The following is a 22,211-nucleotide window of genomic DNA, read 5'->3' as shown; positions in this document are numbered from 1 at the left end:
CAAAATCCTTCATCGGTGATTTCAAAACACCAATCGGGACAAGTTCTTCCAGTTTTAAAGTATTTTGTAAGGCGTTCCAAACCGATGGCGCAGAGTACATAAAATCCCTTTTACCAAATTCAGTTCGGACATTTGGAACAGTTAACAGGATAAAGTCCTGAGAACAAAGGAAGTACCCACCACATTTCTGAACAATAAAAATGCCCAAGTAAAAAGGTAGTAAACCCCAAATGGCTTTGTAAATATAAGTATACCAGTGACTGAGCCTACGATTGACTACAGAAGGCCAGCCAGCCCCGGTATATAAAGTAGAGTAGTATAAGATCGAGCACACAGCCATGCAATCTCCATAGACACATTGGAAGTGGAATGGCCTTACTGAAGAGCTCAGTTTTTTTTAAATAAATTGTATTTTGCCATTAATTAACTAGGCAAGTCAGTTAAGAACAAATTCTTATTTTCAATGACGACCTAGGAACACCGGGTTAACTTCCTAGTTCAGGGGCAGAACAATAGATTTTTACCTTGTCGGCTCAGGGATTCGATCTTGCAACTTTTCGGTTACTAGCCCAACACTCTTACCACTAGGCTACCTGCCGCCCCAGTGACATTCAATGTGGCACCATCATAGGATACCTTCTTTCCAACAAGTCAGTTTGTGAAATTTCTGCCCTGCTAGAGCTGCCCCGGTCAACTGTAAGTGCTGTTATTGTGAAGTGGAAACTTCTAGGAGCAACAATGGCTCAGCCGCGAAGTGGTAGGCCACACAAGCTCACAGAACAGGACCGCGTAGCGAGTAAAAATCATCTGTCCTCGGTTGCAACACTCACTACCGAGTTCTAAACTGCCTCTGGAAGCAACGTCAGCAAAAGAACTGTTGGTCGGGAGCTTCATGAAATGGGTTTCCATGGCCGAGCAGCCTAAGATCACCATGCGCAATGCCAAGCGCCGGCTGGAGTGGTGTAAAGCTCACCGCCACTGGACTCAGGAACAATGGAAACACGAGTAAGGAATCACTCTTCACCATCTGACAGTCCGACGGATTAATCTGGGTTTGGCGGATATCAGGAGAACTCTACCTGCCCGAATACATAGGCCCTTTCCTGTTTCAGCATGACAATGCCCCAATGCAGAAAGAGAGGTCCATATAGAAATAGTTTGTCTAGATCGGTGTGGAAGACCTTGACTGTCCTTGCACAGAGCCCTGACCTCAACCCCATTGAACACCTTTGGCATTTATTGGAACACCAACTGTGAGCCAGGTCTAATCGCTCAACATCAGTGCCCGACTTCACTAATGCTCTTGTGGCTGAATGGAAGCTGCAGTCCCCGCAGCAATGTTCCAACATCTAGTGGAAAGCCTTCCCAGAAGAGTGGAGGCTGTTATAGCAGCAAAGGGGAACCAACCCTTACCCTAACCCTAACCCTTACATAACCCTAATATAAAACTAAACCTAATATAACCCTAACCTTAACATAACCCTAATATAAAACTAAACCTAATATAACCCTAACCTTAACATAGCCCTAACCCTAATATAACCCTCACCCTAATATAGCCCTAACCCTAATATAGCCCTCACCCTAATATAACCCTCACCCTAACATAACCCTAACCCTAATATAACCCTGACCCTAACCCTAATATAACCCCAATCTTAACATAGCCCTAACCCTAATATAACCCTCACCCTAATATAACCCTAAACCTAACCCTAATATAACCCTAACCCTTACATAACCCTAATATAACCCTAACCCTAATATAACCCTAACCATAATTCAAGCCTAATACAACCCTGATATAACCCTAATATAACCCTGACCATAATTCAAGCCTAATATAACCCTAATATAACCCTGACCATAATTCAACCCTAATATAACCCTACCCATAATTCAAACCTAATATAACCCTAACCATAATTCAACCCTAATATAACCCTAACCATAATTCAACCCTAATATAACCCTAACCATAATTCAACCCTAATATAACCCTAATATAACCCTGACCATAATTCAACCCTAATATAACCCTGACCATAATTCAAGGCTAATATTACCCTAACCATAATTCAACCCTAATATAATCCTAACCATAATTCAACCCTAATATAACCCTAACCATAATTCAACCCTAATATAACCCTAATATAACCCTAATATAACCCTGACCATAATTCAACCCTAATATAACCCTGACCATAATTGAAGCCTAATATCACCCTAATATAACCCTCCTGTTCCTCTAATATAATGGTTAGGGTTAACACTAACCCTAACCCTAAAATAACCCTAAAATAACTTAATTTAACCCTAATATAAACCTAATATCAAATCAAATCAAATTCTATTGGTCACATACACATATTTAACAGATGTTATTGCGGGTGTAGTGAAATGCATGTGTTCCCAGCTCCAACACTGCAGTAGAATATCAATTCACATACAATACACACATCTAAAAGTAAAATAATGTAATTAAGAAATATATAAATATTAGGACGAGTAACATCGGAGTGGCATTGACTAGAATACAGTAGAATAGAATACAGTATATACATATGAAATGAATAAAGCAGTATGTAAACATTATTAAAGTGGCCAGTGATTCCATGTCTATGTATATAGGGCAGCAGCCTCTAAGGTGCAGGGTTCAGTAACCGGGTGGTAGCCGGCTAGTCTGATGGCCTTGAGATAGAAGCTGTTTTTCAGTCTCTCTGTCCCAGCTTTGATGCACCTGTATTGACCTCGCCTTCTGGATGGTAGCGGGGTGAACAGGCAGTGGCTCGGGTGGTTGATGTCCTTGATGATCTTTTTGGCCTTCCTTTGACATCGGGTGCTGTAGGTGTCCTGTAGGGCTGGTAGTTTGTCCCCGGTGATGCGTTGTGCAGACCTCACTACCCTCTGGAGAGCCCTGCAGTTGCGGGTGGTGCTGTTGCCGTACCAGGCAGTAATACAGCCCGACAGAATGCTTTCAATTGTGCATCTGTAAAACTTTGTGAAGGTTTTAAGTGACAAGTCAAAATTCTCTAGCCTCCTGAGGTTGAAGAGGCTCTGTTGTGCCTTCTTCACCACACTGTATGTGTGGGTGGTCCATTTCAATTTGTCAGTGATGTGTATGCCAAGGAACTTGAAGCTTTCTACCTTCTCCACTGCAGTCCTGTGAATGTAGATGGGGGGTGTACCCTCTGCTGTTTCCTGAAGTCCACAATCATCTCCTTTGTTTTGTTGACATTGAGTGAGAGGTTGTTTTCCAGGTACCACACTCCCAGAGCCCTCACCCCCTCCCTGTAGGCTGTCTCGTCATCGTTGATAATCAAGTCTACTACTGTTGTTTCGTCTGCATTTAACACCATAGGGTACCATGGTGTTGAATGCTGACCTATCGTCAATAAACATCATTCTTATATAGGTATTCCTCTTGTCCAGATGGGATAGAGTAGTGTGCAGAGTAACGGCAATTGCATCGTCTGTGGGTCTATTGGGGCGGTAAGCAAATTGAAGTGGGTCTAAGGTGGCAGGAAAGGTAGCGGTGATATGATCCTTGACTAGTCTCTCAAAGCACTTCATGATGACAGAGGTGAGTGCTACGGGGCGATAGTCATTAAGTTCAGTTACATTTACCTTCTTGGGTACAGGAACAATCGTGGCCATCTTGAAGCATGTGGGGACAGCAGACTGGGATAGGGAGAGATTGAATATGCCCGTAAACACATCAGCCAGCTGGTCTGCACATGCTCTGAGGACGCGGCTAGGGATGCGGTCTGGGCCGGAAGCCTTGCGAGGGTTAACACGTTTCAATGTTTTACTCACATTGGAACCGGAGAAGGAGAGGCCACAGTCCTTGGTAGCCGGCCATGTTGGTGGCACTGTTATCCTCAAAGCATGCGAAGAATGTGTTTAGCCTGTCCGGCTAAACTGGCTGGTTTTCCTTTTGTAGCCCGTGATTGTCTGTAGTCCCTGCCACATACGTCTCGTGTCTGAGCCATTGAATTGCGACTCTACTTTCTCTCTATACTGACGCTTAGCTTGTTTGATTGTCTTGCGGAGTGAATAACTACACTGTTTATATTGTGCCATATTACCAGTAGCCTTGCCATGGTTAAATGCTGTGGTTCGCGCTTTCAGTTTTGCGTGAATGCTACCATCTATCCACGGTTTCTGGTTAGGGTAGGTTTTAATAGACACAGTGGGTGCTACATCTCCTGTACACTACCTTATGAACTCAGTCACAGTATCCGTGTATGCGTCTAAATGATTTCCGCAAGCTACCCGGAACATATCCCAGTCCACGTGATCAAAACAATCCTGAAGCGTGGATTCCGATTGGTCAGACCAGCATTGAATAGTACGAAGCACGGGCACTTCCTGTTTGTGTTTCTGCCTATAGGACAGGAGGAGCAAGATGGAGTCGTGGTCAGATATGCCGAAAGGAGGGCGAGGGAGGGCCTTGTAAGCATTCCGGAAGTTTGAATAGCAATGGTCGAGAGTCTTAGTAGCTTGAGTAAGACAGCCAATATGTTGATAGAACTTTGGCAGCCTAGTCCTCAAATTTTCTTTGTTAAAATCCCCAGCTACCAATAAATGCAGCCTCAGGATATGTGGTTCTTTGAGAGCCATCGAGGTTTCAGCTTGAGGTGGGATGTAAACGGCCGTGGCGATGACGGAGGATAATTCTCTTGGGAGATAATATGGCATTTAATTGTGAGGTATTCTAGGTCGGGTGAACTGTATGTTCCTAGAATTACACCATGTCGTTAATCATGACAGACACCCCTCTGCCCTTCTGCTTCTATGAGAGATATTTATTCCTGTCTGCGCGATATACTGAGAATCCTGCTGGCTTTACCAACTCCGAAAGAGTATCCCGAGAGAGCCATGTTTCCACGAAACAAAGTATGTTACAGGCCATGATGTCTATCTGGAAAGGAATCCTTGCTCTAAGCTCATCAACTTAGTTATCCAAAGACTGAACATTAGCGAGTAATATATTTGGAGGCGGTGGGTGGTGTGCGCGCCTCTCCTCCTGTTTTGGGTCGGCCTCTGGAATAAGTTAAATTGCTCTGGGGAGAGTAAACAAAGGATCTGCTCCAGGGAAATCCTGGTCGTAATGCTGGTAGTTCTGGTGAGTTACCGCCGATGTAATATCCAATAGTTCTTGTATGTAATGACACAAAACATTTCCTGAGCTAGTAATGTACAAAATAGTACATAAAAAACGAAATATCGCAAAGTTTTCTAAGAGCTAGTCGCGATGCTGCCATCTCCGTCGGCGCAATCTAACTTCAATCCACTTATGTAGTATGCTGCCACCTTCACTTACTATATACAAAATAATGCCAACTCCACTTATGTAGTATGCTGCCACCTTCACTTACTATATACAAAATAATGCCAACTCCACTTGTGTAGTACGCTGCCAACTCCACTTGTGTAGTACGCTGCCAACTCCACTTACTGTACTATGCAGCCAACTCCACTTACTGTACTATGCTGCCATCTCCACTTGTGTAGTACGCTGCCAACTCCACTTGTGTAATATGCTGAAAATGTCACTTAATATGTAATATGCTGCCAACTCCACTTACTGTAATATGCTGCCAACTCCACTTACTGTAATATGCTGCCAACTCCACTTAGGTAATATGCTGCCAACTTCACTTACTGTATGTAATATGCTGCCAACTTCACTTACTGTAATATGCTGCCAACTTCACTTACTGTAATATGCTGCCAACTTCACTTATGTAATATGCTGCCAACTTCACTTACTGTAATATGCTGCCAACTTCACTTACTGTAATATGCTGCCAACTTCACTTACTGTATGTAATATGCTGCCAACTTCACTTATGTAATATGCTGCCAACCTCACTTACTGTAATATGCTGCCAACTTCACTTACTGTTTGTAATATGATACCAACTCCACTTATGTAGTACGCTGCCAACTTCCTTTGCTTAATATGCTGCCAACTTCACTTACTGTTTGTAATATGATACCAACTCCACTTATGTAGTACGCTGCCAACTTCCTTTGCTTAATATGCTGCCAACTTCACTTACTGTATGTAATATGCTGCCAACTTCACTTACTGTAATATGCTGCCAACTTCACTTACTGTAATATGCTGCCAACTTCACTTATGTAATATGCTGCCAACTTCACTTACTGTATGTAATATGCTGCCAACTTCACTTATGTAATATGCTGCCAACTTCACTTATGTAATATGCTGCCAACTCCACTTATGTAATATGCTGCCAACTCCACTTACTGTAATATGCTGCCAACTCCGCCTACAGTAAAATGCAGCCAACTCCGCCTACTGTAAAATGCAGCCAACTCCGCCTACTGTAAAATGCAGCCAACTCCGCCTACTGTAATATGCAGCCAACTCCGCCTACTGTAATATGCAGCCAACTCCACTTACTGTAATATGCTGCCAACTTCACTTTCTGTCCAACTTCACTTATATGCTGTCAACTCCACTTACTGTATCTAATATGCTGCCAACTCCACTTACTGTAATATGCTGTCAACTCCACTTACTGTAATATGCTGCCAACTCCACTTACTGTAATATGCTGTCAACTCCACTTAAGTAATATGCTGCCAACTCCACCTCTGTAATATGCTGCCAACTCCACTTACTGTAATATGCTGCCAACTCCACTTACTGTAATATGCTGCCAACTCCACTTACTGTAATATGCTGCCAACTACATTTACTGTATGTAATATGCTGCCAACTCCACTTACTGTAATATGCTGCCAACTCCACTTACTGTAATATGCTGCCAACTCCACTTATCTAATATGCTGCCAACTCCACTTATGTAATATGCTGCCAACTCCACTTATCTAATATGCTGCCAACTCCACTTATGTAATATGCTGCCAACTCCACTTATGTAATATGCTGCCAACTCCACTTATCTAATATGCTGCCAACTCCACTTATCTAATATGCTGCCAACTTCACTTACTGTAATATGCTGCCAACTTCACTTACTGTAATATGCTGCCAACTTCACTTACTGTATGTAATATGCTGCCAACTTCACTTATGTAATATGCTGCCAACCTCACTTACTGTAATATGCTGCCAACTTCACTTACTGTTTGTAATATGATACCAACTCCACTTATGTAGTACGCTGCCAACTTCCTTTGCTTAATATGCTGCCAACTTCACTTACTGTTTGTAATATGATACCAACTCCACTTATGTAGTACGCTGCCAACTTCCTTTGCTTAATATGCTGCCAACTTCACTTACTATATGTAATATGCTGCCAACTTCACTTACTGTAATATGCTGCCAACTTCACTTACTGTAATATGCTGCCAACTTCACTTATGTAATATGCTGCCAACTTCACTTACTGTATGTAATATGCTGCCAACTTCACTTATGTAATATGCTGCCAACTTCACTTATGTAATATGCTGCCAACTCCACTTACTGTAATATGCTGCCAACTCCGCTTGCGTAATGTGCTGCCAACTCCGCCTACTGTAAAATGCAGCCAACTCCGCCTACTGTAAAATGCAGCCAACTCCGCCTACTGTAAAATGCAGCCAACTCCGCCTACTGTAATATGCAGCCAACTCCGCCTACTGTAATATGCAGCCAACTCCACTTACTGTAATATGCTGCCAACTTCACTTTCTGTCCAACTTCACTTATATGCTGTCAACTCCACTTACTGTATCTAATATGCTGCCAACTCCACTTACTGTAATATGCTGTCAACTCCACTTACTGTAATATGCTGCCAACTCCACTTACTGTAATATGCTGTCAACTCCACTTAAGTAATATGCTGCCAACTCCACCTCTGTAATATGCTGCCAACTCCACTTACTGTAATATGCTGCCAACTCCACTTACTGTAATATGCTGCCAACTCCACTTACTGTAATATGCTGCCAACTACATTTACTGTATGTAATATGCTGCCAACTCCACTTACTGTAATATGCTGCCAACTCCACTTATCTAATATGCTGCCAACTCCACTTATGTAATATGCTGCCAACTCCACTTATCTAATATGCTGCCAACTCCACTTATGTAATTTGCTGCCAACTCCACTTATCTAATATGCTGCCAACTCCACTTATCTAATATGCTGCCAACTTCACATGTGGAGGCAGAGGGTTTAGGGACCATCTTCACTCCTTTTGTCACGATAAATCTATGCTGCTACTATACAGGTCAAACCTGTCTTTCTGACATATACTAGCTGTCGCTGTGCTGATTAACCCTAAATCTATGCTGCTACAATAAACACGTGAAACCTTTCTTGTGGTCCGTGGTATCCAATTGGTAGTTACAGCCTTGTCTCATTGCTGCAACTCCCGTACGGACTCGGGAGAGGCAAAGGTTGAGAGCCGCGCAACCTCCGAAACACAACCCAACCAAGCCTCACTGCTTCTTGACACAATGCCCACTTAACCCGGAAGCCAGCCGCACCAATGTGTCGGAGGAAACACCGTATACCTGGCAACCGTGTCAGCTGCACTGCACCCGGTCCGCCACAGGAGTCGATGGGACAAGGACATCCCTGCCGGCCAAACCCTCCCCTAACTCGGGCGATGCTGGGCCAATTGTGCACCGCCCCATGAGTCTCCCAGTCGCAGCCAGCTGCGACAGAGCCTGGACTCGAACCCAGAATCTCTAGTGGCACAGCTAGCACTGCGATGCAGTGCCTTAGACCACTGCGCCACTCGGGAGGCCAAAAATCATAAATGTTTTTGAGAAAGATCAATTGAAAATACAATTGTATTGGAGTAAATTTATTTTTTCTTTTCATTTTGATAAGAGATGAAAATGTAATGAATTTAAGGTTATTTGTCGATGTAAAAATCTAAATGTACAGCTTTTAAGTTTGTGTCATTAGATTTGGGGTGTGGGGGATGGGGTTGCGAGTAATCCTAGCCAAAAAAATGGGTTTCCCAGAAATTTGAATGAAAAAATAGGGTCCCTGCTTAAAAAAATTGGAATAACACTTTTCTAGACTGTAAAGCCCCACCACCACTGCTGAGGATGATAGCTAATCCCCACCCACATCCATTGAGGATGATAGCTAAGCCACACCCACAGCCATTGAGGATGATAGCTAAGCCACACCCACCTCCATTGAGGATGGTAACTAAACCTCGCCCACCCCCACTGAGGATGACGGCAAACCCCACCCACCTCCACTGAGGATGACAGTAAACCCCACCCACCTCCATTGAGGATGATAGCTAAGCCCCACCCACCTCCATTGAGGATGATAGCTAAGCCCCACCCACCTCCACTGAGGTGGTTGTCATTATGTAATGATGCTAATAATAATATTACAATACTAACCTCCACTGAGGATGATGACGGCGAGGAAGAGTGCCATATCACTGTCATACAGCTCCAGGGTGTTGAACTTAACAGAGAACTCAAACTTGGGTTCCATCATATCACAGAAGGGTTTCCTCAGGCTCTTCAGGAACTCTCTCGTCATGAAGATCTGTCCATAGGAGATCAGTGTACCATCTTTGTTCATGAGCGGAGCCCACATGATGATGAGCACCTCGATGACGCCGTACTTCAGCAGAGTCACCTGATCGTTCAGGTCCAATCCCACGAAGCCAGGGATGCTCTTAGCGAACTCTGTGACCTCTCGGACGGCCTCGGCGGAGCGCGACTGACAGCTGTAGAAGAACCTGAGCTGCACCTCGTCAGTGGGCTCCTGGACCAGACCAACACCCCCACCTAGACATCCACCTACAGCCAGACCTTCACTCACTGCCAGACATCTACCTGCAGAAAATCATATTTGTTCAGTGTTATTTCATTTACATTGAACAAAAATATAAACACAACATGTACAGTGTTGGTCCCATGATTCATGAAATAAAAGACCCTCAAAATGTTCTATATGCATAAAAAGGTGTGGCATATCAAGAAACTAATTAAACAGCATGATCATTACAGAGGTGCACCTTGTGCTGGGACAACAAAAAGCCACTAAAATGTGCAGTTCTGTCACACAACACAATGCCACAGACGTCTTAAGTTTTGAGAGAGCATGCATTTGGCATGCTGACTGCAGGAATGTCAGAAACCACAGCTGTTGCCAGAGAATTGAATCTTAATTTCTCTACCATAAGCCACCTCCAATGTTGATTTAGAGAATTTGGCAGTACGTCCAACCGGCATCACAACTTCAGACCATGTGTAACCATACCAGCCCAGGACCGTCACATCTGGCTTCGTCACCTGCGGGATAGTCTCAGACCAGCCACCGGGACAGCTGATGAAACTGAGTTTGCACAACCAAATAAGTTCTACACAAACTGTTAGAAACCGTCTCAGGGAATCTCATCTGCGCACTCGTCGTCCTCACAAGGGTCTTGACCTGACTGCAGTTCGGCGTCGTAACTGATTTCAGTGGGCAAATGCTCACCTTCGTTGGCCACTGGAAAGCTGGAGAAGTGTGTTCTTAACGGATGAATCCCGGTTTCAACTGTACCGGGCAGATGGCTCGTGTGGGCAAACGGTTTGCTGATGTCAACGTTGTGAACAGAGTGCCCCATGATGGCGGTGAGGTTATGGTATGGGCAGGCATAAGCTACGGACAACGAACACAATTGAATTTTATCAAAGGCAATTTGAATGTACAGAGATACCGTGAGGCCTATTGTCGTGCCATTCAGCCACCGCCATCAGCTCATGTTTCAGCATGATAATGCACGGCCCCATGTCGCAAGGATCTGTACACAATTCCTGGAGGCTGAAAATGTCCCAGTTCTTCCATGTCCTGCATACTCACCAGACATGTCACCCATTGAGCATGTTTGGGATGCTCTGGATCGACGTGTATTCCAGTTCCCACCAATATCCAGATATTTCGAACACCCATTGAAGAGGAGTGGGACATGCAAGCCACAATCAACTCCCCTATCTATTTTTTAAGGTATCTGTGACCAACTGATGCATATCTGTATTCCCAGTCATGGGAAATCCATAGATAAGGGACTAATGCATTTATTTCTATTTACTAATTTCCTTACATGAACTGTAACTCAGTAAAATCTTTAAATTGTTGCATGTTGCATGTATATCATTGTTCAGTGTAGAAAGGTAACAAAGGTATCTACAAAAAAATAAAATATAAATAGGAGAAAAAAAGGTACAGGGAAAACAGTTACAGTAAAATAGAAACAGTCACAGAGGATAGAAACAGTCACAGTAAAATAGAAACAGTCACAGAGGATAGAAACACCATTATAATACCTAGACCACAGTCAGCTCCAGTCCCAAGCCCAGCCTCAGGCCCAGCCTCAGGCCCAGCCTCAGGCCCAGCCTCAGTCCTGGTCTCCTGGACAACATGGATGGGCATCTGCCTGCAGTTGATAAACCTCTGTCCTTCCTGAAGAGACTTCATGTCATGTATTACAAACGGCTGCAGAGAGACAACAAACAAACAAACTCAAGCACATTACTGTGAAACATGCTGACTATATGGAGACAACAGCCTGTTATAACATGATGACTATATGGAGAAAACAGCCTGTTATAACATGATGACTATCTGGAGACAACAACCTGTTATAACATGATGACTCTCTGGAGACAACAGCCTGTTATAACATGATGACTATCTGGAGACAACAGCATGTTATAACATGATGACTCTCTGGAGACAACAGCCTGTTATAACATGATGACTATCTGGAGACAACAGCCTGTTATAACATGATGACTCTCTGGAGACAACAGCCTGTTATAACATGATGACTATCTGGAGACAACAGCCTGTTATAACATGATGACTATCTGGAGACAACAGCCTGTTATAACATGATGACTCTCTGGAGACAACAGCCTGTTATAACATGATGACTATCTGGAGACAACAGCCTGTTACAACATGATGACGCTCTGGAGACAACAGCCTGTTATAACATGATGACTATCTGGAGACAACAGCCTGTTATAACATGATGACTATCTGGAGACAACAGCCTGTTATAACATGATGACTATCTGGAGACAACAGCCTGTTATAACATGATGGCTCTCTGGAGACAACAGCCTGTTATAACATGATGACTATCTGGAGACAACAGCCTGTTATAACATGATGACTCTCTGGAGACAACAGCCTGTTATAACATGATGACTCTCTGGAGACAACAGCCTGTTATAACATGATGACAATCTGGAGACAACAGCCTGTTATAACATGATGACTATCTGGAGACAACAGCCTGTTATAACATGATGACTCTCTGGAGACAACAGCCTGTTATAACATGATGACTCTCTGGAGACAACAGCCTGATATAACATGATGACTCTCTGGAGACAACAGCCTGTTATAACATGATGACTATCTGGAGACAACAGCCTGTTACAACATGATGACGCTCTGGAGACAACAGCCTGTTATAACATGATGACTCTCTGGAGACAACAGCCTGTTATAACATGATGACTATCTGGAGACAACAGCCTGTTATAACATGATGACTATCTGGAGACAACAGCCTGTTATAACATGATGACTATCTGGAGACAACAGCCTGTTATAACATGATGACTCTCTGGATACAACAGCCTGTTATAACATGATGACTCTCTGGAGACAACAGCCTGTTATAACATGATGACTATCTGGAGACAACAACCTGTTATAACATGATGACTATCTGGAGACAACAGCCTGTTATAACTATCTGGAGACAACAGCCTGTTATAACATGATGACTCTCTGGAGACAACAGCCTGTTATAACATGATGACTATCTGGAGACAACAGCCTGTTATAACATGATGACTATCTGGAGACAACAGCCTGTTATAACATGATGACTATCTGGAGACAACAGCCTGTTATAACATGATGACTCTCTGGAGACAACAGCCTGTTATAACATGATGACTATCTGGAGACAACAGCCTGTTATAACATGATGACTATCTGGAGACAACAGCCTGTTATAACATGTGCCATCAAACCCCTGCAACTTATTCAGAACACTGCCACCAGATCTGGTGTTCAACCTTCCCAGGTTCTCCCATGTCACCCCGCTCCTCTGCACACTTTACTGGCTTCCAGTCAAAGCTCACATCCAATATAAGACCATGATACTTGCCTACGGAGCAGCAAGAGGAACTGCTCCTCCTTACCTTCAGGCTATGATCAAACCCTACACCCCAACCTGGGTAGTCTGTTCTGACACCTCTGGTCTCTTGACCCTCCCACCTCTACGTGAGGGCAGCTACCGCTCAGCCCAGTCAATGCTCTTCTATGACCTGGCACCCCAATGCTGGAACCAGCTTCCCCCTGAAGCTAAGACAGCAGAGTCCATGCCTATTTTTCAAAAACATCTGAAACCCTACCTCTTCAAAGAGTGTCTTAAATAATCCCACAGCCCCCCTCCCCTGCCCCCACCCACTAGTAGTGACTTTCCCCCCTACTAGAACTAAATTTCCCCCCTACTAAACTCAGCAAAAAAAGAAACGGCCCTTTTTCAGGACCCTGTCTTTCAAAGATAATTCGTTAAAATCCAAATAACTTCACAGATCTTCATTGTAAAGGGTTTAAACACTGTTTCACATGCTTGTTCAATGAACCATAAAAAAATTATGAACATGCACCTGTGGAACGGTCGTTAAGACACTAACAGCTTACAGACGGTAGGCAATTAAGGTCACAGTTATTAAAACTTAGGACACTAAAGAGGCTTTTCTACTGACTCAAAAAGACCAAAAGAAAGATGCCCAGGGTCCCTGCTCAACTGCGTGAACATGCCTTAGGCATGCTGCAAGGAGGCATGAGGACTGCAGATGTGGCCAGGGCAATAATGTCCGTACTGTGAGATGCCTAAGACAGCACCACAGGGAGATGGGACAGACAGCTGATCGTCCTCGCAGTGGCAGACCACGTGTAACAACACCTGCACAGGATCGATACATCCGAACATCACACCTGCGGGACAGGTACAGGACGGCAACAACAACTGCCCGAGTTACACCAGGAACGCACAATCCCTCCATCAGTGCTCAGACTGTCCGCAATAGGCTGAGAGAGGCTGGACTGAGGGCTTGAAGGCCTGTTGTAAGGCAGGTCCTCACCAGACATCACCGGCAACAACGATGCCTATGGGCACAAACCCACCGTCGCTGGACCAGACAGGACTAGCAAAAAGTGCTCTTCCCTGACGAGTCGTGGATATCCTCCTCCCTCATGTGGTACCCTTCCTGCAGACTCATCCTGACATGACCATCCAGCATGACAATGCCACCAGCCATACTGCTCATTCTGTGCATGATTTCCTGCAAGACAGGAATGTCAGTGTTCTGCCATGGCCAGCAAAGAGCCCAGATCTCAATCCCATTGACCACGTCTGGGACCTGTTGGATCGGAGGGTGAGGGCTAGGGCCATTCCCCCCCAGAAATGTCCGGGAACTTGCAGGTGCCTTGGTGGAAGAGTGGGGTAACATCTCACAGCAAGAACTGGCAAATCTGGCGCAGTTCATGAGGAAGAGATGCACTGCAGTACTTAATGCAGCTGGTGGCCACACCTGATACTGACTGTTACTTTTGACCCCCCCCCCCTTTGTTCAGGGACACATTGTTAAATGTGTTAGTCACATGTCTGTGGAACTTGTTCAGTTTATGTCTCAGTTGTTGAATCTTGTTATGTTCATACAAATCTTTACACATGTTAAGTTTGCTGAAAATAAACGCAGTTGACAATGAGAGGACGTTTCTTTTTTTGATGAGTTTATAACCCTAACCCAAATACATCCCTAACCATAATACAAGCCTAATAAAACCCTAACATTACCCTAATATAACCCTAATTTTGCTGAGTTTAGTACTGACTTTTCCCCCTACTAGTACTGACTTTTCCCCCTACTAGTACTGACTTTCCCCCCTACTAGTACTGACTTTCCCCCTACTAGTACTGACTTTTCCCCCCTACTAGTACTGACTTTCCCCCCCTACTAGTACTGACTTTTCCCCCCTACTAGTACTGACTTTTCCCCCTACTAGTACTGACTTTTCCCCCTACTAGTACTGACTTTCCCCCCTACTAGTACTGACTTTTCCCCCCTACTAGTACTGACTTTCCCCCCTACTAGTACTGACTTTCCCCCTACTAGTACTGACTTTTCCCCCCCTACTAGTACTGACTTTTCCCCCTACTAGTACTGACTTTCCCCCCTACTAGTACTGACTTTCCCCCCTACTAGAACTGACTTTTCCCCCCTACTAGCACTGACTTTTCCCCCCCTACTAGCACTGACTTTCCCCCCTACTAGTACTGACTTTTCCCCCCTACTAGCACTGACTTTCCCCCCTACTAGTACTGACTTTTCCCCCCTACTAGCACTGACTTTCCCCCCTACTAGTACTGACTTTTCCCCCCTACTAGCACTGACTTTCCCCCCTACTAGTACTGACTTTCCCCCCCTACTAGTACTGACTTTTCCCCCCCTACTAGTACTGACTTTTCCCCCCTACTAGTACTGACTTTCCCCCCTACTAGTACTGACTTTTCCCCCTACTAGAACTGACTTTCCCCCCTACTAGTACTGACTTTCCCCCCTACTAGTACTGACTTTTCCCCCCTACTAGCACTGACTTTTCCCCCTACTAGCACTGACTTTTCTGATAGCTACTTAATTTAGGAAAAATTTACTTTCTATGACTGAGATATGTGGTTGTCCCACCTAGCTACACTACATGACCAACAGTCCAGTCAAGTTCTTCCACACTGATCTCAACAAACCATTTCTGCATGGACCTCGCTTTGTGCACGGGGGCATTGTCATGCTGAAACAGGAAAGGGCCTTCCCCAAACTGTTGCCAGAAAGTTGGAAGCACAGAATTGTCTAAATGTCATTGTATGCTGTAGCATTAAGATTCCCCTTCACAGGAATAAAGGGGCCTAGCATGAACCATGAATTATATCCCCAGTCCATTATTGCTCCACCAAACTTTACAGTTGGCACTATGCCTTTGGGCATGTAGTGTTCTCCTGGCATCCGTTCAAACCCAGATTAGTCCGCCAGACTGCCAGATGGTGAAGCATCATTCATCACTCCAGAGAATGCGTTTTCACTGCTGTAGAGTCCAATAGCGATGAGCTTAACACCACTCCAGCCGACGCTTGGCATTGCGCATTGTAATCTTAGGCGTGTGTGCGGCTGCTCAGATATGATAGCCCATTTCATGAAGCTCCCGACAAAGTTATTGTGCTGACTTTGCTTCCAGAAGCAGTTTGGAACTCGCTTCAGCACTCACTGATCCCGTTCTGTGAGCTTGTGTGGCCTACCACTTCGTGGCTGAGCCGTTGTTGCTCCTAGACGTTTCCACTTCACAATAACATCACTTACAGTTGATCGGGGCAGCTCTAGCAGGGCAGAAATTTGATGAACTGACTTGTTGGAAAGGTGTGTCCACATACACTATGTGAATGCACTAAGTTGCTGCGTGTGAGTGTCTGCTAAATGACTAAAATGTAGAGGGAGGAGAGGAGTGAGATCTGCAAGGCCATGATGCTGGAACTAAAAAACAGATCAGAGGTCAGACTGAGGGTTTACTCTGCTAGCTAGTTTGTTAAATAACATGCTGCTGTTTCCTGCCATGCTTCCTCTGGTCAACTATCAACTCAAAACATTTGACATGTATCAGAATGTGGACTCGTTCCATTGTGCTGTATATTCTACTGTACTCTGTCATAACATAGGTTATCAATAAATGTCACAATATGGTGCAGAGTGTTCGATGTGCCTTCTGTCGGGCAAGGAGATCTCCATCTCCGCTAAAACCATTGACATCTGTGTGGCGTTTTCAAGGGATTGTCAGCTAAATGTTACAACTATTTGGTTGTAATATGATCACCTCTTGAATAACTGACAAAGTTTCTAGCTACTGGTACTCGCTTGTCGACATTATTAGCTAGCTATACACTTTACATGACTGGCTGAACGACAACATGAATAACATACAGCTGGCGGGTTTTAAGCTTTTTAGGCAGGATAGAACAGCGGCCTCTGGTAAGACAAGGGGTGGCAGTCAATGTATATTTGTAAATAACATCTGGTGCATGAAATCTAAGGAAGTTTTGAGGTTTTGCTCGCCTGAGGTAGAGCATCTCATGATAAGCTGTAGACCACACTATTTACCAAGAGAGTTTTCATCTATATTCTTCATAGCTGTCTATTTACCACTACAAACTGATGCTAGCTCTAGACCGCACTCAATGATTGGATTGTCTGACTGACTACAACTTTTTTGTATACGGTATTTCATTTGTTTTGGTGTGATGTATACCGTGATGATTTATGTGGTCAGTTGTAGTTGAGGACTTAAGATTTGATACGCTTTATGGTTGTGTTGTAAAATAATTGTTATTTTGATTGTATGATTGAGACTGGGTTCACGCTACACTTGTATGAACGGACAAACATTGCGTGACTAAGGTCACTTGAGTTCCCTGAACTCCTTTACCGGGCTGGACTCTTTTAGGCCCGAGGTACAGGACATTTCTGGAGAAACCGGAACTCATTATTTGTTCTTTTATTATGTGTGTGATAATTTATGTTGGTAATGCAACCCACGCAAAAGAATGTTGTTTTGAAGTTATTTCCAATGTTTTAAGGGTTTATGAAAAGTGTATTTCCATCCTGACTGTTACATGAGTCCTTTGTATTGGTGTAGACTTGACGGACCAGATGGGACTCATTCCCTCACAAACCAAAAGGTGAAACCAATATTTTCTCTGGTAGGCACAACCTACCTGGCACCCCTATAACCAATAACCTCAAGTCAAAACCGTTACAAAATGTGACCATAATTCTATCCTCCTGATTCCAGCTTACAAGCAGAAACTAAAGCAGGAAGCACCAGTGACTCGGTCAATAAGAAAGTGGTCGGATGAAGCAAATGCTAAGCTACAGGACCGTTTTGCTAGCACAGAGTAGAATATGTTCCGGGATTCTTCCGATGGCATTGAGGAGTACACCACATCAGTCACTGGCTTCGTCAATAAGACATCGATGCCGTCGTCCCCAAAGTGACTGTACATACATACCCCAACCAGAAGCCATGGCTTTCAAGGAGCGGGACTCTAACCCGGAAGCTTATGAAATCCCACGATGCCCTTCAACGAACCATCAAACAGGCAAAGCATCAATACAGGACTAAGATTGAATCATACTTCACCGGCTCCGACGCTCGTCGGATGTGGCAGAGCTTGCAAACTATTATAGACTACAAAGGGAGCTGCCCAGTGCCACGAGCTGCCCGGTGACACGAGCCTACCAGACGAGAAATTACTTCTATGCTCGCTTCGAGGCAAGTAACACTGAAACATGCATCAGCTGTTCCGGACGACTGTGTGATCAAACTCTCTGTAGCCGATGTGAGTAAGACCTTTAAACAGGTCAACATTCACAAGGCCGCAGGGCCAGACGGATTACCAGGATGCGTACTCCGAGCATGCGTTGACCAACTAGCAAATGTCTTCACTGACATTTGCAACCTGTCCCTGAATGAGTCTGTAATACCGACATGTTTCAAGCAGACCACCATAGTCCCTGTGCCCAAGAACACTAAGGTAACCTGCCAAAATGACTATCGACCGTAGCACTCACGTCTCAGATCCTCGAAAGGTTCTACAGCTGCACCATCCAGAGCATCTTGATGCATTGCATCACTGCCTGGTATGGCAACTGCTCGGCCCCCGACCGCAAGGCGGGGGGTAGTGCATACGGGTAGTGCGTACGGCCCAGTACATCACCAGGGCCAAGCTTCCTGCCATCCAGGACCTCTATACCAGGCAGCGTCAGAGGAAGGCCCTAAAAATTGTTAAAGACACCAGCCACCCTTGTCATAGACTTTTCTCTGCTACCGCAAGGCAAGCGGTACCAGAGCGCCAAGTCTAGGTCCAAAAGGCTTCTTAACAGCTTCTATCCCCAAGCCATAAGACTCCTGAACAGCTAATCAAAGGGCTACCCAGACCCCTATTTTACACTGCTGCTACTGTCCATTTTATAATCTATGCACAGTCATTGACTCTGTACCGGTACCCCTTGTATATAGCCTCCACAGTGACTCTGTACCGGTACCCCCTGTATATAGCCTCCACAGTGACTCTGTACCGGTACACCCTGTATATAGCCTCGCTATTGTTATTTTACTGCTGCTGTTTATTTGTTATTTAAACAATTTTTACTTAAGAAGTTAAGAAAAATAAGTGTTAACCTGTTGAGGATCTTATCCCGATCTTATCCCGGTATTGGGATTCATTGTCATGTGACCATGGCGGGGAATTCAAAACTGCAAGAGTAATCATTTCAAAAAATCAAATAATCAACTATTTTCCTCCATTTGAAAGATATATCTTCTAAATCTAACCACGCTGTCCGATTTTCAGAGGCATTACGGAGAATGCATAAAGTTAGGTTATGTGAGGAGAGTACATTGACAATAGCTGCGTGTAATGTTTAGCCAATTCAAAGAAGGGCATCAACAGACAGAAAACTAGCTAGAATTATGCACTTACCTTTGACAATCTGCATCAGATGACACTCATAGGACATTATGTTATACAATACATGCATTTTTAGTTCCATCAAGTTCATATTTATATCCAAAAACAGCATTTACAGTCGCGGTGAAATTCAGAATTTTTTCCGGCTCGAATGCACCCAGTGAATCCAGCATTACAAATCACGGAATTACTATTCGAAAACATTGGTAAATTATAATATTGTCATTCAAAGAATAATATATTATCATCTCGTAATTGCTACCGAATGGCCAGATCTCAAAATAACTTTACTGGGAAATCACATTTTGCATAAACTGGGTACTATGCTAACAACAATAAGCTATATGCTAAGCTAAGCTATACCGTTAGCATTAGCATCATCTAATATCGATAATAACATTCTAAATATCCCCTTACCTTTGATTATCTCCATCAGAAGGCGCTGCCAGAGATCCCAGGTCCAGAACAAATGTGGTTTCTTTTGACAAAGTTCATAATTTATGTCCAAATAGTTAGCGTTCAGTAGGCTCCCACAAAATGAGGTGGGCAGTGTAAAGTCACGTCGAAAAGCTAAAGAAAACCTAGTAAATAATCTATTTACGTTTGTTTAAACATGTCAAACGTTGTTCATCATTAATCTTTTGGTCCATTTTTAACGTGAAACATCAGTAAACATCAGTAATATTTTCACACAACCTATCAAGTGTCTAGAATAAACGATAATGACAAAGGCACTCTTCTCAGATTCATGCGCAGGCGCAAAAAATGAAGTGATGACGTGTCAACTTGTAAGCTTTCTTATTCGGTCTGTATTCATCACAGATGCTTCCAACAACTTTCTAAAGATCGTTGACATCTAGTGGAAGCAGTAGGAGTTGCGAACTGAATCCTTTCTCACTGTGGTATCTTTAAAACAATGACACTAAATAGTACAGTCACAAAATTCTCCTTTTTTTTTAATCTATTTTTCACAGGTTTTTGCCTGCAATATGAGTTTTGTTATACTTACAGACACCATTCAAACTGTTTTAGAAAATTCAGAGTGTTTTCTATCCGAATGTGTTAATAATATGCATATCCTAGCTTCTGAGTTGGTGTAGGAGGCAGTTAAAAATTGCCACATATTTTTTTCAAAATTCTCAATACTGCCCCCGTGGCCCGTAGAGGTTAAAGCATTGTTGGTTAAGGGCTTGTAATTAAGCATTTCACTAAGGTCTACCTGTTGTATTCGGCGTATGTGACAAACACAATTTGATATGCCACCTTCTGCTGCTTGACAAGCAGAGCTCATAAAGGATGGACAATTAACCTAAACCACACATACTTGTCAGGTATAGTACATTTTTGTCACTTAAATCTCCAATTAGTGGTGGCCAATGTTGAGAAAGGTGTAATCCAGCTCTGTTTCTGCAATGTAATGCATTGGAGCAGGCTACGCTTGCCCCCCAGCTGTGGATGGAATGTTTCAAATGGAACAAAATTGCAATTTCTAAAAACCTATAATGTATTCTGTCATAACACTCTACAGTATTCTGTCATAATGTTCTACTGTTCTCTGCATAACACTCTACTGTACTGGCATAACTTTCTACTGTACTGGCATAACTTTCTACTCCATGTTTTATTAGTGTGGACAGGTCATCAACCTGAAACTCTTTCCCCTAGTAAGACAAGCATTTCTGCAAGTACCACCCATGTGGCTGAAACCGGAATTGTCACTGAATAGTCTCTTAGTGTGTCGACTAGGGTCCCCACCTGCTGATGGACAGGTACAGTGAGGGAAAAAAGTATTTGATCCCCTGCTGATTTTGTACGTTAGCCCACTGACAAAGAAATGATCAGTCTATAATTTGAATGGTAGGTTTATTTGAACAGTGAGAGACAAAATAACAACAAAAGAATCCAGAATCCAGAATCCAAACCTACCATTAAAATTATAGACTGATCATTTATTTTGTCAGTGGGCAAATGTACAAAATCAGCAGGGGATCAAATACTTTTTTCCCCTCACTGTATGTCTGTGTGGCAACATCCATCTCTGCATGGCAGATATTTCAGCTTGGATGTCGGCCCACCACCTATCATCACATGGTGTGATAGCGAATAACTACTGTGCCATGTTAGTATGGTTGTGACTGTGATAGGGAATAGCTAGTAGCTACTGTGCCATGATAGGTCTGGTCCATACCGCGTTATCCCCAGTCTTTCCAGATAGGATGGCCCTGGCCTTGGCCTTAGTGAGGGGGAAGTATTTGAGATAGGACTCCAGGAGCAGCTTGGCCAGGCTCCTCAGGTCGGCAGCCTCAGGGTGCATGGTGTCAATGTCAGTTGAGAACTCAGCTAGGAGCTTCTCCTTCTCAGCCTGGGGCATCCGGCCAAAACGAATGGCTGTATGGGAAACAACACAGACAACACAACATTATCAGATCAATAATGACAAACCTCCTGCCATTGACAACTTAGATGGAAAACTACTGAGGATGGTAGGAGTGGCCATAGTCAGCTATTTGTCATATCTTTAATCTGAGCCTAGAGGAAAGTCTTTGTCCTCAGGCCTGGAGGGAAGCCAAAATCATTCCCGCTACCTAAGAGTGGTAAAGCGGCCTTTACTGGTTCTAACAGCAAACCTATCAGCTTGCTTC

General features: G+C 43.8%; 1 protein-coding gene across 4 annotated transcripts in view; it reads right to left on the bottom strand.

Annotated features, from left to right (window-relative positions):
* The window catches only part of pparg (peroxisome proliferator-activated receptor gamma), a 92,754-nt gene that overhangs the window by 9,202 nt on the left and 61,341 nt on the right, over positions 1 to 22,211 (bottom strand). For all 4 annotated transcript variants that reach the window (XM_029692695.1, XM_029692697.1, XM_029692698.1 and 1 more), the window contains 3 exons: positions 21,758 to 21,957; positions 11,291 to 11,459; positions 9,371 to 9,814 (listed from right to left, as the gene is read on the bottom strand). In XM_029692695.1, the coding sequence (XP_029548555.1) occupies positions 9,371 to 9,814; positions 11,291 to 11,459; positions 21,758 to 21,957 (813 nt within the window). The remainder of the gene's footprint in view (positions 1 to 9,370; positions 9,815 to 11,290; positions 11,460 to 21,757; positions 21,958 to 22,211) is intronic.

This window comes from Salmo trutta, chromosome 16, assembly GCF_901001165.1.
Source record: "Salmo trutta chromosome 16, fSalTru1.1, whole genome shotgun sequence".
Classification (NCBI taxonomy): Eukaryota; Metazoa; Chordata; class Actinopteri; order Salmoniformes; family Salmonidae; genus Salmo; species Salmo trutta.
Note: the sequence above shows the minus strand (reverse complement) of the source record. Positions and strands in the feature narration are given on the sequence as shown.